The sequence below is a fragment of the Tribolium castaneum genome, chromosome 10, assembly GCF_031307605.1.
Source record: "Tribolium castaneum strain GA2 chromosome 10, icTriCast1.1, whole genome shotgun sequence".
NCBI lineage: Eukaryota > Metazoa > Arthropoda > Insecta > Coleoptera > Tenebrionidae > Tribolium > Tribolium castaneum.
This window is the reverse complement of record NC_087403.1, coordinates 5,978,041-5,999,454: the sequence shown is the minus strand read 5'-3', so window position 1 is coordinate 5,999,454 and position 21,414 is coordinate 5,978,041. Positions and strand designations below refer to the sequence as shown.

General features: G+C 37.1%; 1 protein-coding gene across 2 annotated transcripts in view; it reads left to right on the top strand.

Moving 5' to 3' along the window:
• The first annotated feature begins 7,305 nt into the window (after positions 1 to 7,305).
• Positions 7,306 to 21,414, top strand: part of LOC661289 (lachesin) — a 28,930-nt gene continuing 14,821 nt past the window's right edge. Inside the window, exons 1-2 of one of the 2 annotated variants that reach the window (XM_008201189.3) lie at positions 7,306 to 7,479; positions 7,534 to 7,587. In XM_008201189.3, coding sequence (XP_008199411.2) covers positions 7,321 to 7,479; positions 7,534 to 7,587 — 213 coding nt within the window. In that variant the 5' untranslated portion in view covers positions 7,306 to 7,320. Of the gene's footprint in view, positions 7,480 to 7,533; positions 7,588 to 14,813; positions 14,946 to 21,414 lie in introns of those variants that run through there. The other variant, XM_008201190.3, reaches the window with a different exon arrangement.

The following is a 21,414-nucleotide window of genomic DNA, read 5'->3' as shown; positions in this document are numbered from 1 at the left end:
TAAGTTCGATTTCCAGGGCAAACAGTAGAGGAAAACGAAGTCACGTGGAAAATCATCGGGAGAATTATGTTTGATGAACGCTCATCATAATTAAATTTGTTTCCGGAATAGTTCAAAATTTTTCAAGTAATGAACCCTGTCACTAGGACTAAACCACACTACATACAACGTTATTCGGGTTTAAATGCAAGGGAAAAACAATACCACAGTGAGTTAACTCAAGGACTTTGCATTAATGAGAATTGTTTTAGGAACGCGATTAAGTTATCTATGAAAGTAATTATTGGCCTATTTCTGTTAATTGTTTTCAGAGGTATGGCCATTTCCAAGCAATTTCGCTTAAACAAAATGAATTTTTGTGCATTCAGCCGCGCCATAACTCATCAAATTGTCCGTGTTTTAGCACGGTTATGTTACAGTACGTAAATATAAAGCTTCCTTCAATGTTAGGATGGCACAATATAAAAGCGCATTAAGATTGATTACATTCGGAAGAGCAAAATTTATTGGCCAGTTTCAAGGGAAATCCTGTTTATTATGATGTAAAGTTGAATTTTCCGGGAAAGCTGTATTTTCTTTCCATTCAGTTTTAACATTGTTGGAATTTTTGTCAATAAAAAATTTTAATGATTAAAGGGGTACCGCAAAGATTTCCTTTGCCAAATTTCGCCCTCAGCCTGCTCCTGTAATTATTCCAAAGTGTTTGAAACAGGGAATGTCTTTTGGGTGCGTAGTCCAAAAGTTGAATTAATTTCACCATCACACTTCAAACTCTAATATCACACGTCTGCTCTAAACTGTCATTGTTTTCGTAAATTTTGTTTCCAACAAAACGAACGCCGGGAAACGTTCCTTAATGCATATTACGGTATTTCGTTCAATTGTCGACGTAATCAAATTCAAACCCCGAAGAGAATGACACTGCATATCCGCGACCGATTATTAGTCTTTTACCTAACTTTTGTGTTCCGTACATAACGGATCTAATATTTTTCATAAAACTTTTATGATTTCCATAAAACTTCACGATGAATTCAATCTCATTCGACAGGGATTTTAACCTTTTTATGCACTCTTACCAATTTAACTCGAATAAATAAAATTATCCATTGAATCACACCCGTGTCGCGCTAGTTTTATTAATTTTGTCTGACGAAACAGTTTGAATTTAATGTTGTGCGATAAGGTTCTGCAGTCGTGGGTGGAATTGACACTGTAAAGTATGGCTAGAGAAACAACACATAAATTGGAATTAAAAGTGGAGAATTCTGTGGTGAATTTATTAGTTTCGTCAGTCAGCAATTTCTTTCTCGGTTAATTATTATTTAATCACTTGCTTCCCGCTTATTAAAATTCACCACGGTTTCGAAGTAGAGTGAAGTAAATTATAATATAATCCCAATATTCGTAATTCTCGATCGTTTATTTCGTAGGAGCACCACATCTGAATTTCAGTATTTAACGCTAAACTGTCAGCCATGAAATCCCTGATTCTATTAAATTACTAGTTTGAACTTAGGTATAGTACTTGATCTATATCTATTTCGTTTGGAATATTGTCGCATTAACTATTAAGTTCCAGACTAAATTGTAATTAACGAACTACAATGCCGTAAAATTGATCATTCCGGACGAAGCTATTCAATAAATACTTGTTTGTCTAGTAAACACTCTAAATTGATTCGCAAATTTACATTATGTGTTTTTGTCAGTGCCCAAATAACTACATTTTTCCCATCAATTACCTCCCCGATTAAGTTGAGCGATTTTAATTGTTCGTAATACAGTCCTGTGATATTTTTCCCGATTTGACGTGGATCACAAGTGCGATTAGCAGGATTAACACCGCACGTAATACTACATGTTATCACATTTAGTCCCGGTATGATGTTAAAGTATTAAGCGGCGAGCAGGTAATGTCAAAATGACACATTAGCAATAAGGGCTATTTGAACAAAAAACAATTTGTTTAATCCCAGATTAACCTTTGTAGCCTTCGTAACCCAACAAATGCTGCTTGTTACCCATAAAACACGTTTCTACTCTCTCAACTCGTAAATTCGGTATTATGAAACGGTAGAGAGCAGACTCGATTTCTTAAAATGTCATTCTTTGCGAAACAGGTGACAAAATTGGGTAGTGGAGTAAAACCGAAACTTACTAGACCACAGCGAACGCGAACGCCGTTCAAAAACAATAAAGGCTCCTTTTTCGCATTTTTTCTTATCTTCATTACTACTGCTTTCAATATTGATTATGCGGCGCCGAGTTTACGTGTTTGTACAGTTAAAAATTAGCGTAAACAAACTGTGAATAAATCACGATAAAAATTTACAAATTAATTAAGTCGACGAAAGGCAACATTAGTTTGTGTATATCGGTGCACTCGACGCTATTTCTGAACGCTTTGCACTTGCAAACGATGCAAACTGATTCAGTGCAACTCGTTTCGCTTGATTCCAGATATGTCAGTTATGATTCGCCGCTTATTAAACTTTTACGAACAACAAATTGACCGAAACACGAACAGCAGTGCTTAAAATATCACGGGAAAGTCCTAATGTAGTTTATTATAATGTTGAACGGAAAACGGCAATAAAAGTTAGTTGCCCAAACGGAACGTTTTTTCTTCTGTGTAAAACCTTGTATAATACATGGGTACAAGTTTGTTAGAAAAATCAAAATGTCTAAATGGTCATGTTTTTTATAAGCTATTTATTTAATGATTTATGTCAGAAAACGTCCATTTTCATGGATAGCTGGAATTGTCGCAACCCTATTTTCGTTTATTTTTAGTCAAATCTCAGAAATAGTTGGTAATGTTATGGTTATCATTAACAACCGACTGTGAATAACGTGACTCCGGAAATATACAGTGGAGTACTTGCGAAGCTTCCACTCTGGTTCCTTGCACATCATAGGTAATGGTATCATCGTGGCGCAAGCTTGGAATTCTGGTTTGTCGAAGTGCAAAAACGTAGATATTGAGCTTTAGTAATTGCAAAATATAAATAAATGTGCTGAGATGTTGGTGGTGGTTAGTAATTTTGCGAAGCAATCGATCGGCTGTGTATGCAGCTGCAGCCCGAGTTTTATTTTTATTATTTTAATAGTGACACTGATTGTGAAAAGTTCTGTTAAGAGGAAGCGTCTGTTGTGTTTGTTTTATTTGTTCGGATAGAGCGCGCCGTCTGCGAGATTAGGCGAGGTAGGAAAATAATCAATTTTGGGTATGTGACCGGCTGATAGATATAATTATTTTCGTATAGAGAGGGCAGAGCGTGATTGGAATTCCATTGCATCAACAGTTTAATACATGGTTATGATCGATATTAACGAGTATGCCATAGAATTAAATAATGAGCGTGTATGTATGTGGCGACCGTTAGATAAGCTGCAACCACAATGTTTTGCCTTTAGCCATATGTTTATTCACTATCATGTGGTCTCCGTGGAATGCTTTTCATCTGAACTTAAGGCATAGTTCCCAAATGCCGCGCTCAGCGCGGAATGTCATATACTGTTCGAAGCTCAACTCCCTCCTGTGTCCTCTGTTTGCGTCCGTACTAAACTTTCCACTTACTCAAAAGTAGACTATCTCATCGAGTCCATTGCGAACTCAATTCAATACCACCTAAGAACCAATTGTAAAAGCGCGAGCTTTAATTAAAAATATGGCTCAGTCGAGGTCCAACGGACCAAACTAAAATATTTAATAAGTTTATTCAGGAGTGAACAAGGCGACAAACAAGAGCAGCCAGCATTAAAGTATTTTAGGCAATTAATTTGATTCTGCATTAAACGGTGTAGATGTCATTTCGAGATAAATCCCGTGATAAATTACAAAATTCTGTTTCCTTGCCGTTTAGTATAAATACGCAGATCCAAAGTTTGTTTATTTGAGAGAGAAATAAATTAGCCACTTTTGAACGAACTGGAAGATCGTCCCCAAAAATCTCAGAAACTCGTTACAACTGTTATTATATAAATTTCGACAAGTTTTAAGTCCTAAATGAATTACATGTTATCGCCAGCTTTATATATTGTCTGAATTAAGACTTTTGTTCACCTGTTATAAGCCGCTGAAAGCTTCCCACACCGATTTTATTTCCCTTCCACAAACCCCCACAAATCAAAAAAAATGGGAATAAAATCTTATTTAATTTTTTCTGATATAAAATTCGTAATTTCAGATACGGGACTATAAAAATTACAACATCGTAATCAAAATGAAAATGACCGATGTGAATGCCAGGCTAAGCCGTAAAAGCTACATCTTGATTACACAATATTGCAAAGAAATATAATAAAAATTTAATGGCGCGTTTTAAAAAAATGCCCGACACGAAAATTTTAAATACATGTAATTATAAGAACTTTTAGAGGTGCAAGTTTATTGTGTCGTCTATTGGCTTGAAATAGAAATAAGAGGGAACCGAAGTGCCATTTGCTAAATTTCAGCTTTAGCATTCTATAGCTTCTTGACGACCCTAGTAAAGGCTTATCGATGATGAATATAATGGAACTCTCAGAACTTTTACACGACCTCACTTAATAAGAGACGGCAAATCACTAATCCGCACTTAACAACTACTTGTACACTATTTAAATCAATTAAAACTTTTCACTTTTGCACTATTTTATCGAATATTTGCAAGTTTTGCGCAGACCTTTGTAATATCCAAAACAAACTTGGTGTTTAGTTAGAGTTCATAAGTGAAACGCACCGTGGAAGTTAGATCTTTATGAACTTTAGTGTTTCCACTTTATCCTTTAGTAATGAAGTTAGAGACAACAGCAATCAAAACGGGAGCATTCCGGAAGATAAAACATACATTCCAATCGTAAAAGCATCACCTCGCCATTATTGCATCAACTTTAAATATACAATGATAAAGCGCAACATAAATTTTTCCCACACATGCGTCTGCTTAAATGAAAGTCGATAATGCTTGCAGCGCAGCAGCGAAATTATTTCAAAACTACAAATCCCAACTTCAATAAGTTTAAGCTCGGGGCAAAGTTTCCCAAATTTCTTTTATTTAACGCGATCGCTTGCAACAACATCTCATTTGGAGAGATGAATAAGTGATTGTAATTGAAGTAATCTGCTCCGCGCCGTGGGTTTTTATCATGTTATACCTAATTTAAACTTCTTTCTCTGAGAAAATCGCTGGGAGAAGTAGTGGAAATCCCGGCTGTGTCTTAGGTCTTGAAAGTAAAATGCTACTGCAAGAAGATGTGTACCAAGGATCAGCAATAATATTAAAATTATGCAAAATTTACGTGATGCGGTTTTAAAACGTGTTAAAGTGGGTGAGCAAACTCAACAGCAGCTAGCAAGCATTCGACTAAAAATAATGTGAGCGACTTCCAAACCGAATATTTTACAATTTCCGGGGTATATTGAAACTTAACCGACTGCACTTATAAAATTAACTCTTCTATTAAATAATATGATGTATAGCAGACGAGTGTTGAAAGCACTCTGCACGTAAATCATGACGAGTATATTATCCGGATCTGCTTTGTTTATCATCTTTGTTTGCAGGTAGTTGATGACATGAGATAACTCTATTTGCTAGCATGGAAATATGCTGTGATAGCTTGCTTCTGTTTACCCTAGAGCCTTAATCGTTATGTATGTCGTCAAGAAATCGCTTACCAAACATCATAGACACTCCGATTAAGACACTCGACTATATAAAACCAAATTAAACCGTGATAAATAACCACTGGAGAAAACTTTTAAAAACGCTCTTGTTGCTCTGTACCTCGTAATTAAATATCCACCGAAGTGAATAATTCACTGAATAAATGCAACAGGTTATCTCACGAAATTTGTTAGTAAAGTGTACACTAAAAAATACAACTGGCCAATTAGCTGACTTGAATACTGATTAAAACTGCGTACTAATAAGTCTGCACGTTTTCTAAACAAAGTCTTTAAAATTCTCTAGAAATTATTGACAAACTTTCAAACTTCCGCAACTTTCTCAAATTCTTAAGAAGTCGATAAAATAAAAAATAAACTTGATTATTTATTCCAGAATATAAAAGCATATACGTGCAACATCCCAACTTTGTTCGCCCTCCGACATAAAATGCAAATGTAAAAACTAATTCATTTCCAACGTGCTTAGGTTTGCCCTAAAGAATCCGATAGATAAACAACTATGTAGCCACTTTTAAGCCAAATCGAGGAGTGAATAAAAGTACATAGACAAGAAACAATATTTTGCGTTTAACAGGTTTAACAATTTTATTTCTATTAAATGTATTTCCAGCAAATATCTGTAATTCAATGAAATAGTTTTGAATAGGCACATAAATTAAATAAACCAAATTAATAACAAATATCAGCGTTACGATAACATTAAAACTATAAATATTTTTCAAATTAATGTATTTGTTCTATTTGCAGAAAAATGCTGCAATGATGGGGCCGTGTATGTTTTCATAAAATTTTATTGGCTTGTGTGTGTAGGGACAATTTGTGCGCAATTTCCTTTTGTTAAAAATGTTGTAGCGTGATACAAATACACATAAGCAATTCTGCTAACAAACAGAACTATTGACACCTAGTCAGCAGGGTTCGAGAAAACCGTTGAAGTGGAAGGAAACTAATGATTTTGATTTATTTGAGTGTATCGATGAGGAGTGAATTTCGACGATAACGCAATTTGACGGTGGAAACAGAGTGGAATTGCGATTGGTGTAAAGTACTAATATGGAAGGAATGAATTAACATACCTTATTAAATACAAAGATAAGTTCGTGGAAGTTATCTTTGAGTAGTGGAAAGTTTTCGGGTTCCACCTCAAAGATACACGAACTAGGGACTTCTCAGAGTGCAATCTCCAAACCAACAATTCCGAGCCGAAGTACATTGCGTGGAAACATTGATGCTGACCGCTGAGCTCAGATTACAATAGTATTTCAATTGTTGCAAACGTGCATGGTTTATTCAGAGATTAAGCAAAATCAGGGGATTGGCCAAGTCGAACAGTCGCTCTAATTGAGTTTTGACTCGTGTTTTTCATACACACTTAACACATCAAAGAAATTGTCTTCTTTACGCGAAATCCGATTAGAAATAAAGAGTCACCGTTTAATTTTCCAAAGTGGAATCTAATTCTCAGTATCTTGACTTGACCCACTTAATACATTGCTTTTTACGAGAAAGCTGCTAAACCCCGGCTACAAAACCGGTGATTTTAAACTGCAATTACCGGCAAATACACAACTCACCGACACGCATCGATGGCAATATCGACGTCGTTTCTTCACAACACGATTAGTATTTTATGCGAGACCGCGATGAATAGATGCTTAATTTTACTCAAGACTTGCATTCTTCTGACGTCTGTTTTTACTCAAACTGTCAATGAAACCGATTCTAGCGTCTCGTTCAAACGTTCCCTCAAGATCGGAGAGAATGAAATTTTCAAGGTTGAAATATCACTGGGAAATCACAAGGTAGTTTCACACATTTCCTCACAACATTTTCAACATTGCTTTAATTCTATTCAGAACGATAATTTCTTCATGCGCCAGTGGAGAGAGATGACTGATTCGTACAGATGGGTAAGTGCCTCAGATTAATAAAATTTGCATTCATGTGTCGGCTGTAATTAATCTAAATATCGTAAAATTATTAATTAAAGCGGTAATCGAATGCTTATTAATTAATAGATAATTAAATATCTAATGCTAGCCCGATGTTATTATTATTTATCCATAAAATGGCGTAATAAATAACATTACCCGTTTAGCTGCAATTGATAAATCAGTTTATAAAAGTTCGGACAAAAAACTTTATTAAGTTTTAGAGTTGCAGCACGACATAATATATCCTATGGGAGGAGCTGCGGAAAATGAAAATACGTTTAGGAGTGCTTTGGCGAATTTTTGTAACTTCACGTATCTACACTTGTGGGATTTTAGAAATATATTAATTATATGTGGTATTATTTCAATTATCAACACACGAATCGAATTTTCTCTTCGGGCAGCGTGTTTTTAATAGCTTTTGCATTTTTAACAAGGCATAGAAACCCAATACTTGAACCGTGAACAATGAGTAAGCCATTTTTAAACAAAACATTTCATTTGAATACAGAGTCGGTTTGCTCCAGAATTCAATAATGTTACAGCCACAATTTTATTTTCGAAGAGTCAGAAATAAATTTTCGATTTATATTTTTGTTAAGAATCAAGTTATCTCTATCAAAACAACCCAATCGTCGCCTCGGGAATGATCCGATTTTCGTAAAGATCACACATCGGGGAAACTTCCGAACTCTTTTTGTGTCACGTCATCAGTTGTGTTTAATTGTTTTTGTTAAGGATATTTTATAGCGGACAAACACATCAATTCTGACTTTTATAACACTTTTCCCGTTGCATAAAGGCGAGTAACAGCTTATCCCCGGATCAAGAGTGACTGAATAAAAACAATGTCGCCACATAGATCAGCCTTAACCATAAAAAACGTATCCTACACTCATCTTTCTTTTTCCAAAGCTGTTGTATAATCAAAATCTATATAAAAGTGTCCCCAAAATATATCGCACTACTGTTCTCGTAAACTTATTGAAATGTTATTACTTATACATTGTTACGCTATTGTGTATAAATACATTTTTTAGACTGATATGAAAACTCCGTAATAGTCATAAAATAGTGTTTTTAACAAGCTGTTCAACAATAAACTTTAAGGCTTCATAAAATATAACAATTTCATTTGAGTTTACGATTTATGGTGGAGGCGCCGGGCAGTTTTAACGCTGATGAAATTTAGCTTAAATTGCGATTCTATACATTTTCGATAAAATTAACACAATATAAATGTTTTTATGCGTTTTGTAATTTACTATTGCAATATTTTGCAAAAACTGCGAACTTCATTTTGGCGCATATCGATTGGTGTTAAGTTTAACCTGCAATAAATTAAGTGAAATAACTGTGCTAAGATGAAATGAACGCTATAAATCATATATGGTAGCCTTTGTCTGTTTAAGCGCTGGAGTTTTGTGTGATATATTTGTATAAGTTGTAGAACACCGCCACTCGATTGCTACTTTACGAAACACATTATTACTGCAATTCGGCGCAAAAATCGCGTTAAATAATTGTTATTTGCCACCTATTGGTGCCATAAATTAAAACTGAGCTGACGCAGCGTCCAAAATTAATTTAATTATTATTCAAGTTGGGTCTAAACTAGCTATAAATTGCAATTCGGAAACGCTTAATATAGGAATAATATGTTGTCAATTATTGGCCTCATTTACAAGAGCAACATGCATCGATCAAATTTAGATAGGACTGTAACAGGTGACACGAATTTGTTGTGCATACTAATGTGAAACGGCATCAAAAGCAAAATCAACGAAAAGTAACTCTTTCAAGTGAGTTAGTGTCCAATTAATTTGGTTCAATTAACGTAATCACTGGCACTTCTGTTGTATGAAGTGTGTATTTATTCACTGTCACGAAACTGCTAAGAATGGAAAAGAAACCAAGATAATCTGAGGAGCAAAGCTGAAAAGAACAACAAACCTTTAGGACAATGACACTTTTAAAAGGGACAATGTACTCCACTTAATTATTCTTTTAATCATTCTCGCTTCAAAGGATCCCTGTTTTTACACAATTTGGGGCAAAATAGGGGTTTATAACAACGTGCAAGTCACAATTACGCAGTAAATAAGCGGGGATTTTTTGTAAATTAGCGAATCAGAAATTGGCCGGATCCCCAAAACCGAATTCGATTTGAATATAATCAAATCGCAATCCCGAATTTGCTCCGAATTCATGACGGGTACGGTCTGAATGTTTAGAATCAAAGTCTAATCAACCAATTTTGCAGTCAAAAGTACATTACAGGTTACAGCGAATGTGTTTATTTTAATTTGGTTTTGATTAACGTGGAAAGTCTTACATGCGTGGCGTTCTGCAATATATTTGTGTTTATTGGGTTCGTGTACGGTAAAGAAATGACAATATCAGAAGGTCGGTTTTCACCTAGAGGCACCGAAAAGTAAAAATGAAAAAGACTGAAGTGTTCTTCAAAAGGCTAATAATATGTGGTTGTCGGTGAGCTATGAAACTCGATGGAAGATAAAACGGTAAATATTTTTTCCAGTGCGGAAAAGTTTAGCACGAGCCATGAGAAGCGCATTATCAAAGCGGTTTAAATGGTTTGATGAGTAAAACGTTATGAGTGGTCCGTTGTGGAAGTTCGTTTGATACTGAGAGGTGAAGTTAACAACGGTGACTTTTAATAACGTGTATTTACATGTGAGCCGGAGGTATGTATTTTAAAGGACAATTATGAGCGGAGCTATTCAGAAAATGTGTTATCTTCAAAGAGATTCGGAGTAAATTGTTCGTTTATGTCGTATTATTGTAATGAATGTTATTTAGAGAGAGCAGAATTCGTAACAGTCGAAATGCCCAAACGCATTCCGGTCACGCGGCATCATTTAGAGCTGCCGTGAATTGTAGTGGACTAGCGCAATTTGGATAAGGTGGGCTGACAGTGAGAAATCGCAGCCCGTCATCCAGCAGCCGCTGACAGGCTTTCGTGATAAACATCAAGAAAGGATCCTCAGTCTATATAGCCGTAATCCCGTTCTTCTAGTGCTTTTCACGACTCGCTAAAACATATACGAGCTGGCTTAGTGTCATAATGTCTCCGGCCGTCAATAGGAGGATGTCGATAAACCGCCAATTTGACCGGTTGCGAACTTATTTATATTTTCATGAATTGGCACGCATGAGATAAACTGTTAGTCTGCCAGAAAGAGTGTAGGGCGTTGTTTGGAGCGCTTTCAAACGTCGGTGCCAGCGCAACATGCCACTGACAAGCCATTCTTGTCAAATTCACTGATTCTTAATTGCTTGTGTACTCGACCAGTAACGAGCAAACTGTTTTTCCTGAGACAGTTTTCTTCATATTCGTTCGAAACAATGAATCACACTCCGACCCACACAAATCCTACAGGTGCATTACAAATCAACTCACTCGAACCCCAAAAGATACAACACAATGCTTTATCGTTTTTAAATTTAACCCCACAAAAACAAGCATTGTCATTACTGCATTGTAATTTTTTATTCACCAATTCCTAACTTTCTAGAGGTCGGCAAAATCATCATTACTTCCCGTGTGAGGTAATTTAGTTTTAGTGGCACTTTCACAAATCACAATAAACAATAACAGCCACAGTTTGTTTAATTAAAAAAATTAAAAAACACAATAATTTAGCGTCTAATAAAAAATAGAAATTTTCAACAAGGATTATCTTCTTTTCTTCAACTGAATTAATTCTGCAAATTAGTAATACTCTACAAGTTTGAGTTAATGATTGGTAACGGTAATGGATTCTTTGGAGAGGTAATGTTTCCAATCGCTGGATATTTTTTAAACCTTGATGATAGTAAAAGCAGAATTATTTTTATGATTTATGGCGCATAAAATGTGGGACCAGATAATTCATCGACGCAATTAATTGCAAAGTTAATTAACTTGTAGCTTCACTCTTTAGATCCCACTTAGCTAGTTAATTACAAGCGAAACTTATTATTATTTCATATTTTACTCGGTCACTAGGATCTCCGGAGTGAAATTAAAATTAAGAAAATGTTTAAGTGCAGTTAAGTTTAATTTGTAGTTGTTGAGTTAAGAAGAAAGAAATTAGCTATTAGACGATACTTGTATTGCGATTGTTGTGCAAAGTGGTACTCGGTTTAAGCTGCGGAAAGGTGGCGAGTGAATTTAGTAATTGGTTGAATGGTGGCGAAGAATTATAACTAGGTGTAAAAGAAGGGTTATTTTTGCGTATAAATTAGCGTAAGGGTGTCAGTATAGGGGCGGATTAATTTAGTTTATGGGAGAGTAAAAAGTTTGCAAATAATCCGCTTTGGCGGAGGTGCCTTAATATGAGTAAGAATGCTTTAAAGTTAGGTAGACGGCGCAAGTTACTTGTAGCTATCAGTTTTTTGAACGTCTGTAATAATTACAGTTGAGGCAGAAGAAGGAGAGAGGCGTTGGCCGTAATGCGGCGGAGAGGACTCAGAAGCTGGAAATCCTACTCTAGTCGTATTTGTCCGCTACGCCGAGTTTTCAATCAAGTTCACTTGATGCCCGTAACCAGGGGTGTAACACTTGCTATCTTCCGTTTTTGAGTGACACTTTTTCTCTTAAATAGAAAAAGACTTGCAGTGCTCGTATTGAAATCTAAACAGCAGAATGCTTTTGAAGTAAAGATTCTTGAGATACGATCGGAGCAAAATCCGACCGCGACAACAAAGGAAAGAGGGACACCCCTGGTAGACGTTCTCTGATCCCTTCGCTAGACGCGAAATCCCACAGTCCGCCAGTGCGCCGTATAATAAAATGATTACATCACTTCATTGAACAGTAACGATGGCTTTCAACCGCTGTTTGTGTCCGGTTCCGCCTAGATGCTAATTGCCTTTAATGACCGGCTTTTAATGCTAATTGCAAAATGAGTAGTTATAACCACAACTCGTACCTCGTTTCTTAATTCAATCACCATTATTCGGAATAAGTAATTAGTTTATAGAGCGACGAGATGCATGCCGTGACGAACCACGCGAGTACGAGAGGTGATGGCGGTGGCGATAGTATCGGCTATTGCCGACGTAGAACGTAGGGCACAAATTGGCAAGCAAAGGGCATTGTAAAGTTTTGGTTTGGGTTAATGAGAATATGCTATTAAGTTGGATAATTGCTCGGCGATATTGATCTGATGAGTTAGTGGTGTGGCGGCCGATAGGCTGACAGGAACTGCTATTAATAACAAAGGAGTTATTGGATCTGTACATTAGCCGTAATAGAGTAGCATCAGAACCTTGCGCAATGAAATCCTTTCGAATTTATCTGCCGATTTCAGCTTTTATTGCTTCTTTCAAGGAGGGGAAACACGCGACCGTCACCAACTTCACCATTCCTATCTTGGTGGTGTTATGCTCACTAGACGCGATATGGCCCTGGTTTACGCCTATAGGAAGTCAATTTTCTATATATGAGTGTCGCCCTTTTTCACATTACTGCTATCACGCAAATCGTCCGGCCGACCCTTGCTTTTACCAAATACCACCACCACAACAGGAATTAATACTCTCCAAGCCCGTGTCAAATCTGTATCTTGGTGGTATCTCGTAGCGTTGTTTATTAAATCGCCCGTTGAAAACATTACATTTCAAGTAGCTGAATAAATATACATCGACTTTAAAGAACAGGAATGCGATAAAATACGTAGAAGAGACCAAAATCTCCACGCTATCAAGATTACAACTGAATGTCCGGAATATATCATGTACACTTCACGCGCACATGTAAAGTGATATAGAATTGAAACTTGTAAAAAGCTTACTCATAACAAACCAAGCATTTTCGAACTGATATTTGAAATAAAACTATAAATCTCCTTGAAAGATTTCGCTGGTCTAAAATAGCCGACTAGAATTCTTGATAGGGACGAAAGTAGTTTTCGAACTGCAATTGCCGTTTATATTTTCATTATAGATCTGTAATAATTTCGCACCCCCGATGGTGTATTGTGTTGCAGGTGCTTGTTTCAAACTTAATTAAACTGCGTGCATTTTTCACTGGGAATGACAAGCAATTTTTCTTATCTGAATTCTCCATTTGGTTTGATTTGAATAAAAAGGACTCTGTAGATAATTTCGCTAATAAATAAATACGATATGTATGCTAAGCAGATTTCAGCCGAATACGTGCTAGTGTTATTTCGCAAGTAATGAGCCTCTGTACTTAACAGACAACTGGGAAGCCTGAACGGTGATTGATGAAGTCCGTAAATGTAGACTTCGAATTGTCGGTTGAGTTGAGTAGTGCCGGGGACCTCTCGAGACTCAGCCTATTACTCCGATACCGGAATATACAAGATTTACGCATGCATATTAACTTGTTCACACTTTTGATGGCTAATATTTGCTGTGCAAATTTTGTTTGCCGTGGATACAAGGACGAAGGAAACTCTGATCCGTTTAATACATCAATCAAGACCAGTCATACATCATAAACGAACTGAATATTGGACACGTCCACCAAGGCCTCAATACCCTAACTTTTTAGTTGTACTCGGCACTTATAATAACGGTCAGATAAATCATTTGCCAAACGGAACCCCTTTCCATAAATTCGCACATCACGCAGTCGATAAACATCACGATATAATAGAGTTCAACTCAAAAAAGGGGGAAGAATAACGTACGAATCGAGGGGTAATAATTTTATTTTCTGTGGCGAGTTGGCGTCAGTGCGGATATGAAAGTAGCCTGCGGCTTTACCCGAATTTGACTGACCCATTCTACGTCTAGTCAGTCCTATGTTCTATTTAATGAGCGTTTTATTTTTCGATTTTTATTCTTGATATTTTCATTTCACTCGCTCATAACCCGACCGCATACTAGAGAGTTTCTATTTAGTTTACACGACTGCTTTAGGCTCTATGGGTCGCTTTGTCTCCGTTTACTTCTCCTGATATTTAACTTCATACCGCAAACCTACCACCAAACCGCAAACAGTATTTGGAAACAGTAACCATTTAAAATATTCTATTTTCCCGTCATCTTTTCCCTTGTTCCTTCAACCTTTCTACTTTTTCCTGCAGCGTCGACGCAAAACTAACACCAGGAAATAATTTCCGAGTTATTATAATCATCTTATGGGACTATTTGAAATATTTTTCATCAAGCATATCTAGATGAACAGCTAACTGAAAGAAGCAACAGGAGCCGCGGGTCGAGAGGGGTCAGATGTTGGCGCACGCCTGCTACCAACAGCACGCGACGGCGGGCTACAGCCACATTTGCAGGCAAGCTCTCCAAGAGCAAACCTGTGCCCACAGTGCCAGAGCTTTCGGTGAATTGTGTTGTGCTTTTAGGTAAGCTCTTATCTCGCTTCAACCAGCTGTATTCTTTAACGCGCTATTATTTTCCGACATGGCGTGTACATTTCATTTTAGCACACGCAACATAAAGTTTTTGAAAGTGCAAGTTGTGGTTGAAATTGACTCAAATGGAACTTTTTCTTTCCATTTTTTAATAGTTCGTTTCGGTGGTGAGAGGATTACGTTTGTAATATATACCAAGGATTTGTGCCAAAAGCATAATATTTTAAAACCGTAAACACAATTTATTTTTTAAAATTGCGCATATGAACATTAGTTTCCCGCAAACAAAAGGAAGCGAGCAGGAATAATTACCGCTAACAAAAGAACCCAGGAATAAATCGTATATTGCATAGTTTGCATTTATCTGCATTGTTTGAGTTATTTCTGGTCGAATCGCAACGTAAAATTTTTCTTCGGGATTGAGTTTGTTGTAGTTTGAAAGTTTTAGAAAGAGGGTTTGAAAAGTTGGTGGTGGTGGGTGTAGTGTTTATAGGTAGATATGCGAGACATATTTGTGCTTTTATACTTAATACCACAAAAATGCAATCTCGTTGAGGGCCGACACGAAACATTTGTCGAATTAAGCGTTTTCTACATTCTTGATTCAGCGAACCGGAAATTCCATATGCACATTCCATCATCACGGCGAAGTCTTCAACTCGCGATTAATGCGGGTTTTTAATTGTTCGCAAGTCTGTACATGATTTTCTAAAACAAAGCGACCATCATTCAAGCTCCGAGTGTGATATTTCTTTGTTATTTACGATAACGTGGTGGTATGTAATTGGATAGACATTCGAATGAATTTCAATTGATAGTGAAGAAGGAAGAGGACTCGTGTGTAGTGGAATGTTTGAAAGGTTGGATTTTATTGATTTGAGTTTTTTATAATTAGATAATGCATTTGCCTTTATTTATTTATCAAATTAGGTTCTACTTTATGTAAACTCAATCTCGGTTGTAATTTGTTTGAAAGTTTAAAGTGTCGTTATTCAGTAGCGCGATTTTAGAATTCCCAAAGTGTGTTGTTTTTGCTCGACAATAAGGAAGGCTATTTTCTTCGAATGTCGTAGTCGTATTAAATGCGGGCTACCCCCGGGCGCTATAGGGCACAACTGGCTGCCAAAGCGTACTTTTATTAGGCTATTAATAAATTATAGCAACAGGCGGAGCAAGCCAGGAAGCCTATTGTTCATACATTAACTCAAGTAGCATCTTGGCTTGACGTAATAATGAGATTCAGGCTGATATGGCAATAGGATTTAGCTAAATAGAGGTGATCAATCACCGCACGCCGTGTCACTGCATTGACTGTGGGATAGCGAACGCTGCGGTTCAGCACCTGAGCCTCGTACCGCGTTCACCGCATGAATATGCATGCGCCGGCCACACACACATGCTGGTGATGTATCACCTACAAGCCCACGTCACTTCCTGCCCACTATAATCAATTACTTGCGTAGATGAACATGTTACTTCGGCAACATGTATGAAAAGCTGCCATAAACACCGCCGTCAAATCCAGCCAACTCCAGCGGCGACAAAACGCGAGCGGAACGCGTCAAGAGGTAGCTGTTGACAATCGGATCGGGTGCTTGATGGGATAGTTGGAGGTGGAGGTGAACCGGCGGAGTAAAACTTTCGAGGGAGGAAGCTGCAAACTGGCTCAGCTGACTCCAAACACCACCGCCAAAACGAAGACGAAACTGCCAAGTGTGAGTGGTGCGAGTGCGAGGCTCGGGTTTATTGCAAGCATCTCCTCCGTTCTACCTTTAAGACACATTCGCTAATTGATGAGCGTGGCGGCTGAAGCCTAATCATCAATCAAAGTGCGCTGCGCATGACGGCCGCGTGACAAGACTGGCTAATATCGAGAAAACCTCATTGGATCCAACTAGCACTTTCAATAAATCAGCATTAAGTTTGGGTCAACAGGGTCAGTGCACCACCTTTGTCGATTGAGAAAAATGCGCCACAATGTTTTCCGAAAGTAAAGGAGGAGTTCAAAGACGGCGATAGTGCGCTAGCTTAGCGATTTATTCCAATAGTGCCGTCGATAGCAAGCATTCGTAGTCAACGAACTGGCGTAATGGAATTACTTGGCTGCTTCTAACTAGCCAACTCTCTAAGTGGACGCCATCAAAGGGACCACACTTCATTTCTTCACCTTATACCTTTTAACTACCTCTATCGATTGTTGTGTTGTCTTCGTGTCGTATTGCCTGGAAGATGGGAAAGGATCCTCATCGAGAACCCACCACTCGAGCTCATTGCATTCATTGCCCTAATTTGTCCGGCTCTATTCAATAGCAATTATTATCGGAAAAAAACAGACGCCCAAATATCATGCAGTTGACTGCCCCTGTCCAGTAGAAAAAGCAACAGTCAACAAACGAGTAAATGATGGCCTCACTAACAGCCAGTTGACATATTAGCGGTATTTTATCGCGCAACGGTCACTCTGAAAGCAAATTTGAAAACAAATAGAAATGGCGTTGCTGCGCTAAATATTAGTAGTCTGCAGAGAAAGCAGGACGGGCAGGAAGCAATTGCCAGGATCATTAATTTAAAAGCTACATATTGGGGTGTTTTTGTGGTGTACTGCTGACTGTTGTCTGGAGATGGCACTGTGATAGAACACGACACAGTGAAAATGGATGAGAGCGCGCTACAGCTGACCGGTGAACGCGAAACGCGAAGCACAAAGCGCGAACTCTACTCCAGATCCAGAGCCAGACGCTAGACTACGACCGATCCTCCACTTCCACTCCTTACTGCGACTTACTCGCCATCCAAACTGCAATTTACGACTCGTTCCTAAACGTTTTTATTGTTTACTGTCTTATACTGGGGTTTCATTTGAATAATCGACCCTTCTCCTCTTCATTATTTACAACATTGATCAATACCCTTATCAGTGTTTGCTGTGCATTGTGTCTCCGTTATAAGTCATGACCATAAGATCGTATCGGCTTATTGTGCTCCTTTATACCGTTGTCGGATACCACCCTATAGAGCATACAAACACGTTCAATTGCATCGTATGCAATATTGAAATAGCCTCTTGAACTTCTTTTCTTTTATTCCCTCCTCTCCTATCTCTATTTACAAACCGCTGTTGATTTCTCGAAAAGATGCATTCTCTTCCATACCCTTCTGTGGGAATGTAGTGTGATTAAAAGACGGAAATTGTTCTGCGGCGCCAATTTATCTATGTCACAGCGTAGGTTTAGAAACGATGTTCTTGCATCGCACACTGCCATTCTATTCAATTGAATATCTTCTTTAAAACTAAACATCAACCGAATTCTTTTTTCCACCACTGGCAAAACATTCAACTCACGACTTGCAGTAATAATGCCCCAAAACTAAACTCTCACCACCTCCCCTCAAACAATGCCATAAAAACATAATTAAATTATGCAAGAAACGCGCATTATTCAATACAGGGGATGTTCATTAGTCGCACCCTCAAGCTTTTCACCCTTTTTAAATGACTCTTCACTACTAAGACGTTGCTCCTTTTACGAAACCAATACATGTTACTCACTCACTTGCTTCTATTAAATACTCCTTTACTAAATAATAATTCAATTCTCATGCTACATCACACTTCAGCTTTCCCACTTAATTCAGCTTCCAGAAACACGCCGTTTTAAATAAGTATTTCGCAATGCGAAAGTGAGCACCAAATGATAACGACGTCTTATTGGTCGTTGCCGCAACAATAACTCAATGTTTCGAATACGCGGAAAATTATAGAATATTTATGTTAGTACATTTATTTCGTCAAGAGGGTTATTATTTAATTTGTGTCGGCGTGAATTGAGCTATTTTTACATTGTGTTGTGCAAGAAGTGAATATGAAAACGCTAATAACGTTGTGCCATTTTTTCCAGGCATCAGCTGTGCAATATATTTTTATCTATAAAACGACATAACACACGACACATCAAACATCGAATAATTTGAAGCAAATGTTCAAAGCGCGTCGCATAGCAGTCGATTTATATTTGTGGCAGCATGCATTTACAGGTTTCGGTCAGGATTAATTAAATTTGGACAAAAAACGGTATAAATAATGTCCAGTTTGCGTTTCAAATATCCCAATTTGAATTAGATTTTAATCTGATAATTGTGTGTGTGTAAAGCCGCGTTTCATCCTTGGAGTCGGTTTGATAAACGCGAATTGATTGGGAGTAGTAGCGGTGAATTAACTAAACATTGCAAAAAACTTTCGAGCAAGCTTTCAAGAATTCGGTAATTTGCATAACGATTTTATTAAATGACGATTATCTTGTAATGACGAGTAAAAATTTTAATGAAAATGGTGGGAGCTTAATTAAATTCTTTATTCACGTGCTCGACTATTGGTCATTAAAAGCTTAAACCAGGAAGCAAATTTCAGAGCAAACTGAAACAGTGCATACGTGGCAATTTCAGGAATACGTTCCACCTAGACCGCAAAGTTTTTCTATTTGCTGAAATTTAATTTTCAGCGTATGTGGGTATGTTGTATATTCTAAGGGAAATATGTCAAAGCTGCTTTATGTAGGCAATTTTCATTTAAGAGTGCACTACGTCTGAGAATAGGTATTACTTTAAGATTAACTGTGGTCGTAGCAGAATTGCTTCTCCGAAAATACGATTGGCTAACAGGATAACAATGAACAGTTAGTGGTTCGAAAACCGCGGTTATATATGACCAAATAACAAAAACCATCAAAACGCCGTAAATTTTGCAACATTTACGATACACTTTATTGAGTTCGAATGAAAAGAACTAGTTTAAAAGTCTGTTCTGACTTTTAATGAGGCCTAATTAATAATACAAGGAGCGTAATCTGCAGACGCACTTTACTAAAAATTTTCCAAAGCAGGATTCAACACAAAACATTTGGCCGCTTTAATTCGAGTATTGATTTAATTTAAAGCTGTTATAAAAGGCAGCACCATTAAAATCGTTTGGATGTTTAGGCAATTTTTAATAAAATCCTAATTTGCAGCGGCAGAAAATTTTGTGGTTTTGTTCAAACTCAAATTTCGGATTTTTAATGGAGATTGCAAGTGTTATCGTGATTATCAACACCAATAACTTCCATTCACTTTATCATTGTAGCTATAACCGTGAGATAATCTCGACCTTTATTCCATTTTGCACCTTTACACTGGCTTCAGTTTTTCCGCCTGTGAATTCGAACTGCATTGAATACAGCCGACAGATGTGCTTAAAGGAACGGAAACAATGCTAAAGTTACTCCGACATGGCAATTATTAAGCGAGATATTGCGCCTGAAAGTTTTTTTAATTTCAAGTTTTGTTTCTCAATATTTCCTCTAAAAACAACATTTTTCTCATAATTGCATAAATGCAGCGAGATATATTCTCCACTCGTTTCTTCTTCCGCCAAACATGCAGTCAAACTTTACGTTTTCGATAACTTGCATCGAAGCATACGACTCATTGATCAAAAAAGTTTTAAAGCAGACATAACGCTATTTACGTTTTTAGTAAACTTAGCTGAACTATGTGTGAGTCGAATTTTTTGAAAATTTAATAAGCGAAAGATTGATTTTGGAAATGAGACGCTGTGTCGAGGTGATAAATTATGTTCCTAGTCTTATGTCGCTCATAATAAATTGTTAAATGTCCTGTGCGGACGTCAAATATGAACTAATACTGCACTTGTCAGCTTAAAAGATAAAGTTGTTATCGGTCTTAAGCTAACTAGTAAATAATATTAAGTTTAATTAATAAGTTAATAAGCACGTTCGGATGCATGCTTGCCTTGAGAAAATGAATTTCGTGAAATTCGTGTTTCTAAAGTTGTAAGCAGTAAAATTGCAAGCTGAATACAAAATTGTTAAATGTCCTGTGCTGCGTTATACCTAGCTAGCTAGAATATTTTCCTAATTGGTTATTTCTAATCTGACCTCGCCGTAGTTTCACCCAGAATTGTTCTTAGCTTCGTACAACGCAATAATCGGAGAGATTCGATCAACTGTGAGGAATTAAAACCATTTATTGTTACATCATGCAAAAAATTCGATTGATAAATTAAATTAAATGCCCACTAGCTTGTAAAATCAGCTTTAAATTGACATTGATGCATAACCATGTAGGTTACAAAAATTTACGTTAACGCTCTCGACACGTTAAGCAAATTAATTTTTGTGCTCTAACAAACATTCACCCAAAATTTACATTTTAAAATTCATCCCATATTAAACGTCATTCCTTCCGCATGACTGCCCCCACACTATCTACAAGATGTAAATTCGCTCTAACCACACTTCAAATTCTGTTCTAAACGAGTGTAAATGAAAATAGTTTGTCACAAATACAAATTTTGAGCATATTTTTAAACTAGTACATCTACTTGGAAATATTCTCAGACCGTTCGTATTTTACGGCCGATCTCCGACACGAACAATTTTCTGCATAATTTGCCTGTTTCTAT